The 12,500-nt window shown below is 41.9% G+C and overlaps 1 protein-coding gene across 1 annotated transcript in view; it reads right to left on the reverse strand.

Annotated features, from left to right (window-relative positions):
* LOC137976656 (uncharacterized) overlaps positions 1–12,500 on the reverse strand; it is a 171,668-nt gene that overhangs the window by 51 nt on the left and 159,117 nt on the right. Inside the window, exons 147-160 of the mRNA XM_068824022.1 lie at positions 11,778–12,425; positions 11,532–11,567; positions 10,579–10,725; positions 9,533–9,592; positions 8,620–8,945; positions 7,649–7,868; positions 6,990–7,034; positions 4,780–5,105; positions 3,857–4,076; positions 3,191–3,289; positions 2,583–2,711; positions 1,632–1,820; positions 635–1,102; positions 421–447 (exon numbers count right to left, since the gene is read on the reverse strand). Coding sequence (XP_068680123.1) covers positions 421–447; positions 635–1,102; positions 1,632–1,820; positions 2,583–2,711; positions 3,191–3,289; positions 3,857–4,076; positions 4,780–5,105; positions 6,990–7,034; positions 7,649–7,868; positions 8,620–8,945; positions 9,533–9,592; positions 10,579–10,725; positions 11,532–11,567; positions 11,778–12,425 — 2,940 coding nt within the window. The remainder of the gene's footprint in view (positions 1–420; positions 448–634; positions 1,103–1,631; positions 1,821–2,582; positions 2,712–3,190; positions 3,290–3,856; positions 4,077–4,779; positions 5,106–6,989; positions 7,035–7,648; positions 7,869–8,619; positions 8,946–9,532; positions 9,593–10,578; positions 10,726–11,531; positions 11,568–11,777; positions 12,426–12,500) is intronic.

Genomic DNA, 12,500 nt, shown 5'->3' on the forward strand with positions numbered 1-12,500 from the left:
AAAAGCAAATTAATACACAATTAAATACAAAACACGGCGATCGGAAAAGCAAAGACCGGTCAGGACACGGAATTCCAATTTATCTCATCAACTATCCTGTCTTGTGGATGTTGGAAAAAGGTGTTGGACGTGTGAAGGTTTGCCAGGATTGATAGCGTGGTTGGCATGGGCTGGCTTGGCTGGGCTATCTTTACACCAACTGTTTACATGTTTGCAATTGGAGTCAGGTGAATAAAATTTAAGTCGATTAATAAGGAGCTCAATGGAAATTGCTACCGTAAGTTGACATAAAAATGACAAACTTAATTGACCACTCCCCATAGGGGATTTTCATGGTTCGACCAAAGTCATAAGTTTAAAAAAACAACAACAGAAAGAAACTTGTTATGATACCTCATGGTCCTGAGGACTTATTTTTACTCTCTTTGCTTGGCTGCATCTGCATTGCTGAAATATACAAAATTAAAGTTGTTTTTTCAATGACGTTTTCGCAGCCACCTACTTCTTGACAAGACGTTTTTCCTGCTAATATCATTCCAGATTTATCGCTTTGTGCTAGTTTTATTTCTCGTGGTTTTAGTCCGCTTTTATCATATTGGAAGTACAGAAAAATGGAAAAAGGTAAGACACAAACCTAATTTGATTTCCTTCTCGGATAACTCCCTCTCCCAGAGTGCTAGGTCGTTTATCTTTAGTTGGAAGCTGTACAGTGGTTTATCGGAATTGTTCGGCCGGCCGATGTAAAATGTCGTAAACAAATCCAGGGGCCTAGAAACCAGAGCGGGGTTGCCACTGGCAACATGAGTACCATTGACATAGAGCTTGAGTTTGCCACTTTCCCTCCACGTGAAAGCTAGGTTGAACCATCCAGATGGAAGAACAGGTGTGTCCAGTTTCCACTGCTTGTTTTTCGTACTTAATATCACTATATACCTGTTGCCCAAATGCAAAACAGCAAAGCCGCGGGCTTTGGTCGACTGGCCACCGCTTGACATGACGTATGAACTTGTTGTGTTGCTGAGTTGGTCTTGGTTTAGCTTAAGCCACGACATAACAGTCACTCCTTTCTCTGCACAACGCCCCGGATCACTAAAGCAGGTATCTGAATTTAAAAAAAAAAATGCAACGGGCTCATGTGTTAAACTTGCCGAGGTACAACACCCACTGCGTTCAGAACTATTGATCCAGCTACAAGTAGATTACACCAAAGCTGGTAGTACTCCGAAATAAAAATACTGAGTAATGCTATTCTCAAGAATTAAAGGTTGTTCTACATTTAAAGTCATTTGCATAACGCAAGAATTTCACTTTAATACAGTGAGCCAAGGACGGTTTGATCATAATAAATGATATGATCTTTAATGTGCTGCTGAGCTCTTTTGACGCATAACTTCTTGCTGATTTGTTTATTTTTTACCATCACCAAGCGGTGATTACGGTCTGCCTTTTTCTGGTCAGTCGAGTGAACTTGCGAGGCTTTGTGCGCCATGAGCACTGGCGGTGGAAAGGCCAAGCCATATAATTCTTAGGCTACGGTTTCAAGAGTCAATCATTCACAAATGATTACACAAAGGGCCATCAATATGCAGGCGTGGTTACCGGCAATCCCTAAAATTACGTTGGTCACTAACCATTCGTTTCTTTCAGAGACATCCATCCACCGTTTGTGTCAGCAACCAGACCCCTTTCGGTTGTATTAGTTACGAGAGCGCCTCCTTCTAGATGCAGTTTGCGACCACGCACCTCATCTATTGCCAATGAGTTGTTGACAAATGACTTGAAATACCACAAGTGGCTTGCATTCAGATTTGAGGTAAGTGCTGAATGAAAAAAGTGTTTTGTGAGCCGGGTTCATTCTCGTCCAAAAGCAATTGTTTGTACGGTCAATAACAAATCTGTTCCTTCCATTTGGTATTACTGTCTTCATGAATTATTTATTTACTCAAATTGCAATGTAACACGTCTCGCGGTCCACATCTTAGCGATCACAACAGCTTCTTAAAAGCATAAATATATGTTATTTGCCGGAAGGGAGGTCGGTATGAGAAAAAAACCGTACTCGAGGTCTTTAGTTCGGCCTCGGGCCCTACTCAAGACCATGGGCTCAGGTATTTCCCTTACGGACCGACCACGATAACCTATTTATTTGTTTCTCTTTGCTCAAGGTTTCTTCCTCTCGATAGAAAAAAATCACTTTCACTGTGTACACTCTCGTCTGAGTACATTTTCTTCTTTCTCCTCCATTTTCTCCGTCATTTTCGGGAAGTTGTTTAAGAGTAACAGTGGCCTTTGCTTGTGAACTTTTGCCGAGATTAGCGGAAATACGGACCGTTTTCCGTATCGCAAAAATCTGGACTATTTACGAGCACGCTATGAGCCAATCAGATTCGAGGATTTAGGATTCCGGCACGCAGAGATACTACAGAAAAAAAATTAAGATGTTACGAAAAGGTAAGGCCTTAGGTGTCCCACACAATTACCCCTCCCCTAAATTTTGACTCGCAGTTGCTGCCTAAGATAAGCGCAGGTACAGAAAATACAACGGTAATGCTCGGCCTCAACCAATTGTTGTATAAACTCACCTTCATCTTTGACCTTAGCGATTTCACTTCGTATATAAAACCGACTGATGCTGTTATTCATCATTGTTCCATTGTGATCGCGGAACCCGTTGGGCGTGTCAACAACTTCGCTCCTGTCCTTTCCAAATTCTGCAAAAACACAAAACAGACTGATAATTGTAGTTTTAATGTCATTCCTGATTTATGTGATATGCACCACTTCGTGATACGATTATAAGCGATTTAGTATTGGATGAGGTTATTAAGATATACTGAATAATTAGGGTGAGCCAGGTGATTACAGCGGCAGTTGATTCCTTGATTATATGGATATCATAAAACCAACGTCAATTATTACCTTCTTACTAAACATTATTTTGGAGAAGTCAACAGTGAAAAAATATCTGTTTACTTCTCTTCACACAAGCAAATTAAACAAGGTGTGACTAAAAACCAACTTTGGCACCCCTTGGCAATAATGTACAACGCAGGTAACCTAAGGACTAGTGAACAATCTGTGGGCAAATTATTCGCTCATCTCTTGGTTGCTCTACATTTAACACTACGATTTTAACTAATGAGAAGACCGATGGTGACTGCAATGTATTTTATTCACACTCATCAGATACCTCTTATACTCTCTTCTTTTCCTTCACGCCCTCCCATGTGATTTTCTTTGGAAAGGCCACGCATTCCAAGCTCCTCTTCATCTCGAATGCGTCTCCGTGCTATTTTAGATATAGAAACAAAAAAACAACAGAAAAGTATTATCGGTGGTGCTGTTGTGTAACAACCAGTCTTAGTATAAAGCGGTTTTCAAATGAGTGTCGTGAAACCAAAACTAAACTAATTACTTTGGCCAATCAAAAAGGACGGAGACAAATCCAGTAAACCAATCAAAACTCGAAGAAATTACACGTAGTCGACACAAAGCGCGGGAAAATGCGCACGTGCAAACCACGATTGGTTTTGGTTTCACTTCTGATTGGTTGAAAAAGTGGAGCGAGAACTTTGAACCAATCACTGAGTTCTAAGAAGTGGCGGATCCATTGTGCGGTTTTGAGGAACCAAAATGGTAATGGACGTCGACGACCGCGGGATCCTACAGTGTACAGTGTACCTCAAAAGGCAAAAGCACAGTACGAGAACTTGAAACTGACTTATTTACCTCCAACTCAGTTAATAGGTAACGTTACTGGCCAAAACGTACCAATGAACGAGGGCCTCGGGCTACACCCCGCGCAAATATTGTTTACCAGGAAAAAAGCCCTTTTGGTAGGAATATTTAAACTTACCTCCACAAGCCGTCCGTTTGATTGACCTCACTACACTGTTGAGGTCTCTGAAGTCGGCACTGAACACGTTTCGACGATTGTTCGTCATTTGAATGAGTTGAGACCTTTTGAATCGTTTACCGAGACCGAGAGCCAAAATACGCACGCCGGCATTTCGGAGGTAACGCGATGCTGTCACAACAGAGTCTTTAGAAATACCATCAGTCATTGCAATCAGCACCTTGGGACAGAGGATATCGTTAACATATAAGAACACTGGTAGGGGGCAGCGATGACATCACATTAAAGTGCCCCTAACCCTTCATGTTTTTTTTTTTTTTGGGTCGATTTTGATATCTTTGAAAAAGTCATTTTCGGAATTTGTTTTAAAAAATATTGAATCCTGACTTTTTTACGAGCGCTAAAAGTGAAGGGAGTCGCGTATCGTTCGCATTAGTCCCCCACTCGGCCAAATGTGTCTATTTATCGAGCGTGACGCAAGAAAAGGACATCGTGCAAGCTTGAGTTGCTGTAATGTTCCTTTCTTACGTCACTGCTAAAAAAGTGTCAAATATTGGACGCTTCTCCTTTGCTCGTTCCTAATGAGCCCACGAGACAATAATTTGTCCAGCGGGGCTTATAGCGCGCAAAAAAATCAAAAATTTCAGTAATTTCAAGCGCTCGTAAGAAGATCAGGATTTCATATTAAAAAAAAAAAATGCGAAAATGAGTTCTTGAAAGATATGAAAATCTACCAAAACATAACAAGTTGAAGGGTTATGGGCACTTTAAGTCAGTCACTCAGTTGATAGGTTAGTGCGTAAACGGGTAGTTCAGTGACAGAGTCGATGTAAGAACTAATTATAATCATTTCTAAACGGGTCAGGGAACAGTTATAAGGCAATAGAAAGAAAAAATACAAAAATATTTTGAAGCACACTTACTTTGCGCGCCTTTGATCCAGTTGAAAACAAACGCTGCCTTGAAAATCTCAGGGCTCGCCCAATGTAGGTGCCTCCTCTTGGGTATCTAATGCCGTCGATTGCTTTCAAAATGCTGCGTTTGTCTCTGTAACGATTGAAGCCGAACACCAGATTCGTGCGAGACGAGAACAGCACGATACCAACACGAGTTTGTCTCGGAGAAATGTGGAAAGATGCTACAACTTGCTTGACGAATCGGAGACATCGTCGGAAATTTCCTCGCCCGTAAGCCTCGACACTGCCAGAACCGTCAACCAAAAATCCCAGGTCAAGGCGTTTGCGACAAACTAGGAATTTGCAATAAAAAGCAAATGCTGTTAGTAATTTGTGTTTTCCAAGGTGAGTTTTAGCATTGGAATTAAAACGTTGTCCTCGATCGATGGCTTTAGAAATCACAGTAGTTTTCAGTCTCCCTGTTTCCAAAAACTCGTTACGCAAGGGAAAACTTATATCAACCCATCCTTCATCCCGAATACATCTGGAGGCCGTTTCTCAAAAGTCCCGAAACTTTACGGGCCATTTTCGGGTGTCACAATTTTCTTTGTAACTCAAGAACGGAGAGCATTTAATTCGTCAAACTTCACAGTTATTTTCTTTTTGTTACCTTGGAAACATGTTAAAAGATCGGCCTTCCAAAACAAGCGGTTGGCAATTTCACAGATGGCTTTTCAGGCCCGAAACGTTTTCGGGACTTTCGAGAAACGGGCCCCTGGCCCGGGTTGCTCGGAGCATGGTTAGCGCTAACCAGCGTTAAATACCATGGAAACCTATAGGTTTTGATACCTCTAGCGCCAACCAGGCTTCGAGCAACCGGCCCCAGGTGATATACACAATTGCCAATTTGCTCTGAATTGTGACTATTATTGTTTATTTAGGACAATGTGTTCCAGGACTTGTGGGAAACAACCCAAGTGTATGGACATAGGACTCGATCCTGGGAATGTTGATTAATTAATCTAGCTTAGGCCTAATTACTCTTCAGCAATAATATTCTATGGGAGACTTAAATACATCTCTCTTTTTTTATTGACAGAGCGGTGTCTTGATATTCAGTGGTGGAACGGAGTGAAGCGGTTCCTATAGAGTTGAAAATCCGGGTTCAAATCCTATCTACGGGTATGATTTCATCTTCGTTTTTTTCTCTGCTACGACAAGTCCTGGGGCACTGTGTCCGAATTTATCTGATATAAACAATTCAGAGCAAATTATCAATTGTGTATATCAGATAAATTTGAGGAGGGCAAGGACGAGATGCAACTTGTATTGGAGTCAATGCCTAAGAACAACACCCACAGACCGCCGACAAGTCAGCGGCATTGAACTTTACTGTGGAGATCTCGCGGGTCACAACCATGGCCACACTAATCCCAAGGGTCTTTCCATAACTAAGGAAAATGTACGGCCTTTGTAATCACTCATATTCAAATGTTACACTTTCAAGTCTTGTCGAATAAGGACTATATAAAGGCCCCGACAAACAAACCTCAGAGTTTACAGACTCTGTGGAACGTTGTTTCGCATTAAGTAGGGCAGAGAAGTTCTCGGTGTTGTGATCTCTTCTATTCATTTTAGTAAATGTGGTTTGCTTATCGTGATAGAGCGACTTTCGTATGACCTTGAAGAAGTGTTGGCAGTTTGTTTCACGTACCAATGTTTGGCAAGATTAAAACAAAGCTTCTCCTTATTCCCGCCAAGGAAACTCCTAATATGGGCAGTAAACAGTTCGATTCCCCAATCACATTACTGCGTTTCAAATGACGTCAAAGCGAAATGCCGTTCGCTTTCCAGAAAGTTCCATGGAGAGATGACGTTATTTGTGTCCACGTTCGCTAAGCCAATGAAAATTCGCGCTCGTTTGTTGTTGTTTGATAAGCCAATTAAATGTTTTGCATTTCTGTTTACGTTCTGTTTTTACGTTTATTTTTCAAAGTCATATAAAAGTCGCTCTATTTGAAAGAAGGATTATGATGGTGCATGAGGTCACATTAAGCAGTAAACAGACAGAAGTCAAGGAGTTCTGGCGAGTGATGGATATATAGATACAGCATGAAGCAAAATAAAACAACTTTGGAATATTGGTTTATGGAACGATAACAAGGGGGATGCTTCATACGCTTGAATTAATACTAAGGGATATATTTACAATTGACTCTGTGAGGTCTGAGACTTACCTGAACCACTGGGTCTTGGTATTGGTCCCGGAAGAGGAAGACGACCTAAAACGACGTTTCAAGTTAGAGTCGAGTAGTTTTTTTACAAGACTTAACTGATTGGAGTGTAATGTGAAGTGCTAGTTTTCTACCCCATATGAACCATGTGAGCGTTAGCCCTACTAATGGAATGGGCCCTCACAAGGACAGTAAAAAACTCTGACCAGGGTGGGAATTGAACTGAAGATGTTAAAGTCACGGCAATGAACATGTACAAGTACAAGGAAGGATTACGTTTTTTGCAAACGTTGGCCGTCTAGCACTATATTTGAACAAACGTAACTAATAAGAGTGTAATGTGAAGTGCTAGTTTTCTTCCCCATATAAACCACTTGAGCGTTAGCCCTACTAGTTGAAATGGGCCCACACAAGGACAGAGAAAAACTCTGACCAAGGTGGGAATTGAACCCACGACCTTCGGGTTAGATCACCGCTCTTCTACCGACTGAGGTACGAGGTCAGACGGGAACTGAAGATGTTAAAGTCACGGATATGAACATGTACCAGTACACGGCCAACGTTTGCAAAATCGTAATCCTTGTAGTTTTTTTTACAAGTTCAATTGCGGATGAAGCTCGTGCTAACATGATAACCACTCTAGTAGGAACATTGCAAATTACCTCCACAAGCCGTTTGTTTGATCGACCTCACCACTTTGCTGAGGTATCTGAAGTCGGCACTGAATACGTATCGTCGGGTGTTCGTCATTTGAATGAGCTGAGACATTCTGTATCTCGAACCGAGGCCGAGAGCCAAAATACGTACGCCAGCGTTTCGGAGGTCACGTGAAGGTCCCACAACCGAGTCTCTAGAAATACCATCGGTCATCGCAATCAGCACCTTGAAAAAAATAAGACATTGTGACAGGTGAACAAAAGCAAAAGCAATGGTAACAACGCCATAAGGTCTTGAGGTCCGATTGTTCCAAGTGCTAGGACGAGGACGAGAACGAGTACGAGTAGTGCCCGTTTTCAGCGAAAATACTTGGAAAATTGTATAACCCGTACGATTAATCTTACTCGTTAACAGTATAGGTTGCTCAGTTATTCTTATCGCTGGTAAATGAGCCTTTTTGCTGATCGAAAAATGCCAAATTGCTATCGCGTTGTTAGCTTGTTTTGATACGAAGATATTTTTGCAAAACCTCGCAATAAAATGACAAAGGTCTCACGGTTTTCCCCCCAAAATGACGCTGGTTTGCGCGTGCTCACTGTCGTTTTACGAGAAAATCTCGTACTCGCAGTAGTTCTCGTCCTAGAATCTAAAGCTCTCTAATATTAAATTCGCTGTTGACCTTCTGCACGGATAAACTTGTCACAGTCATGCAGTCGATCAGTCAGTCAGAGTACACCTTGTTCCAAAATGGCCGCCTTTATAGTATTCTTTAGTTTGATCGCAAATTGGCCCTTTTAGCCTCATTCAAGGTTTTAAATATTCTTTTCAATTTTACGTTCGAAAGCGAGGCCAAAATGGCCAATTTACGATCAAACAAAAGAATGCTAAAATGGCGGCCATTTTGAATAAGGTGCATGTTATTCAGTTGGAATACGCATAAGAAAAAAAAAAAGAATGTATTTCGAGGCACACTTACTTTGCGCGCTTTTGAGCGAGTTGTAAATAAGCGCTGTCTTGCAAATCTCAGGGCTCGTCCGATGTAGGTGCCTCCTCTCGGGTATCTAATGCGGTCGATTGCATACAAAACGCTCCGTTTGTCTCTGTAACGTCTAAAGTCGAATACTAGATATGCGCGAGACGAGAACAGCACAATACCAACACGAGTTTGTCTTGGAGAAATGTGGAAAGAAGCTACAACTTCTTTGACGAATTTGAGACACCGTCGGAAATTTCCTCGGCCGTAAGACTCTATACTGCCGGAACCGTCAACCAAAAATGCCAGGTCAAGACGTCTGCGGCAAACTAAAAAAGAGACAGAGGAACTCACTTCCTAGGTTTTAGTTTCAAGGAATTGAACATTGACTAATTCGACTACGTCATAAAAATTTGGGCTAGTTCGATATGAAGAGATATTTATAATGGAAAAAAAAAACGTTTCTACTGTGCGTCTGGCCAAGTTAAAATATCTTGCACTTCAGTCTCGATCCATATAATGGCTAAAGCGACAGCGAGAAATAGAGGTACCTATACCTTCGGTTTATTTAGAGTGGTTTTCAATTGAGTGTCGAAAGTAATTAGTGAACCACTTTGGTTTTGTATTACTTCTCTCAGTGATTGGTTCAAAGTTTTCGCGCCACTTTTTCAACCAATCAGAAGTGAAACCAAAGCCAATTGTGGCTCGCGCGCGCACATTTTCCCGCGCTTTGTGTCGGCTACGTGTAATTACTTCGAGTTTTGATTGGTTTATCGCATTGTCTCCGTCCTTTTTGATTGGCCAAAGTAATTACTTTGGTTTTGGTTTTACGACACTCGATTCAAACTCGCTGTAAGGCTCCGTTAAACAAAATTTAACGCTAGTAGACTTCCGATAATTTTCATGGAAAACTTACCAGGGCCCGATGGCTTTATATATGGTCCTGGTCGGAATGGCCGTGCACGTAACGGTTCACCTATGGAAATAATTGGAGTTAACATTGCAATCAGAAATTTAATAGAGGTAACTGCCTTATTAATTCGGGGGGGGGGGGGGGGGGGCTACAATATGGTTGATGTACTGATGTACTGATGTTGATGTACTCGTGGGTCAGAGAGGTCTACTTTCAATGTTACTGGACGGCAGAGATCTACAAGAGAGCTTCAAACCCGGTCCAAAAATTGAAGGATTTAACTTGACTCATTACAATTGGTAAAGCTGTAGCCCTATTACCATATGAACCACTACCCACTCATCCCACCCCTTCTCGTAGGATGAGATTTGGTTTGAAGAGGGAAAACAAGCCTCTCCTGATTCTCAAGGAAAGAATGAATGAATAATAAAAGATCAAATAAATGAATGAAGTAACTGGCTGATAAGCCTTCACACTGTATCAGTAGAACGTAAAACGTCTAACAACGGATAAACCTTACTTCGACATATTTTGCTTGAGATTCTTCGAGCCACCTGGCTTAAGCCTCTAAAGTCCGCGGTGAACACATGTCGGCTGTTCGTAGCTATTTGCAGAAGCTGATTTTTTCGGTATCGTCTACCGATACCCAAGGCAAACACTCGCACACCTTGGCTTTTCAATTTGAGTGCTGGCCAACGCACTGAATCTTGTGAGATGCCATCCGTCATAACAACGAGGCTCTGAAGAAAAACGAAATGTTTGCGAAGTCTATATTAAAATACTCAGTTTTCCCACAAACTTCACCCAGGCCAAAATTTTCTGTTAATAGATTTTGATAGAACCTTTGCATATTCAACCATAGAATGTTACCTTCAGTGGAGTCCTGCTTCGTCTGAATAATCGATGCAGAGCAAAACTCAAGGCTTTTCCAATTCTAGTTCCTCCACGCGGATATCTTATTCGGCTGATAATTCCTAGCACTTGATTTTTGTTTGTACTGTGGTTGAAATCAAGTATCAGATATGTGCGCGAAGAGAACAATATCACACCAACTCGAGTACGGAGACGAGATATGACGAATCGAGAAACCAAGTCCTTGACAAATTGAATGCATCGCTTGAAATTACCACGACCAGAACTTTCAATGCTGCCAGAGCCGTCAATCAAGAAAGCCAAGTCAAGTCGTCTCCGGCAAACTAAGACAGAAACAAGAAAGTGAAACGGACTCTTGTATTGGCCACAACGTTAACCCCAGGAAAAATACTCAAGAAAGAAATTTAAAAAGTGGTTGCTTTTTTTTCCAAAAAGGCTCGAGCTCCTTATACGAGAATCAGAAAAAAGTGAAATAATAATGACTAGGACAAGGGGCACGATGATCCTGTGTCCAACGCGCGCTTTCTTTGCATTTCGCCCCAGAGCTCATCTATATATAAACGATGAGAATAAACAGAACTCCGAGGAGAGAGCGAGCGACGGCGAGACAGCTATCAAATGAGGGTCGAATAAAAGTAACTTAATTCCTAACAGCATTATTTTGTCTTGGATCTTAATTTTAGAAACTGGAGGAATGATGCCGCTCCAAACCCTCAAATGATGAGGGCATACCATCACAGGATAAATACTGTAACAAATTAGAGATTTTGTCGTAGGACCTAACCCAGGACGAACAACTAAGGCCAGATGGGACGACGAAGCTAACTTTGGGCGTTTTTTCCTTTTGTCAGGACTGGCCGGTCAGACCAATCTGTTTGCAAACTGAAAATGCAACAATTTAAAGGAACACTTGCGTGACTATCCCTAGCATTTTTTTAGAGGAGTATATATCATCCTGGAAGTATGTTACTTTAAACGCGTTGTAGAGTTAGTTCCTTCCAAATGCCCAGTCTGGCCGGTCAGTTCTGTCCAATGGAAAAGCGTCCTATGACTCGGTCGGACGCAATTCTCGCGATACTTGAGAAAATGGAAAAGAAAAAGCTTCTGTCAAGATCTCATTTCCGCTTACCTCCGCCGAAAGGACGTGGGCGTGGTCTAGGTGGAGCTAAAAAGGAAATAAAAAAAGTAAATATAAACTGATGGCTTACTTCGTACTTAAAATTTCTTTCGGAATTTTGCTTTGTGGAAGAGTTTGCAATCACTGAGTGAAGTAATGAAAAACCGAAGCAATTCGCTAATTACTTTCGACACTCAATTGAAAACCGCTCTATAAACAAGTCAAGCCTAGGACTTAATTATTATCATTAAAACTTACTTTTTCTAAAGCACCGTCGGCTCTTTGAATTTAGCTGTGATCGGGATAAAGGTCCATTATACACCTGCATGCACGAGATTCGTCCTTTGAAGTATCTTCTGTCACCAGTACGAGCTCCCATTCTCACAGGGTAGTTAGTTGCTAGCCGTATTCTTCCAATGAACTTCCTTGTCGTGAATCTTCCATTGACAAACAGTTTTGCCATTCCGGTTTTTCCGTTGTACGTTGCAGCAACAAACTGCCATTTGTAAGGCCTCACTGATCTACTCTCCAGTGCTGGTGTGGATCCGCGTCCATCACGACGCGTAAAATGCACAAACAGCGTTGTCGGTGTCTTCATCGAGAAACGCACGCCCTTGCCGTTTGGCAAGTAGTTAAAGATAGGACCCGCGCGTCCCTCAGGATAGATCCAAGCTGCGAGTGTAATGGAATATATGGTGTCCAAGCCACGTCGGTTGGGGAACAGAATATAGCTATTTCTTTGACCGTAGAACTGGTACGAACCATCTCGTGTTCCATCTGGTCCCGGGGCGGAGCGAACGTAACCGAGTACTGCATTTGGATTACGACGACGACGGCGACTAACATCTCTGCCCGCAGTCCGGCTATTCAGCGGGTAAACAGCCATTAAGCGTATCACAGTAGGGCCTAGGACACAAAAAGACATTACTGAAATGATGCTACATAAGGGGTCTATTTACTCACAGTAGACAAAAATTTAAT

The sequence above is a fragment of the Montipora foliosa genome, chromosome 11, assembly GCF_036669935.1.
Source record: "Montipora foliosa isolate CH-2021 chromosome 11, ASM3666993v2, whole genome shotgun sequence".
NCBI lineage: Eukaryota > Metazoa > Cnidaria > Anthozoa > Scleractinia > Acroporidae > Montipora > Montipora foliosa.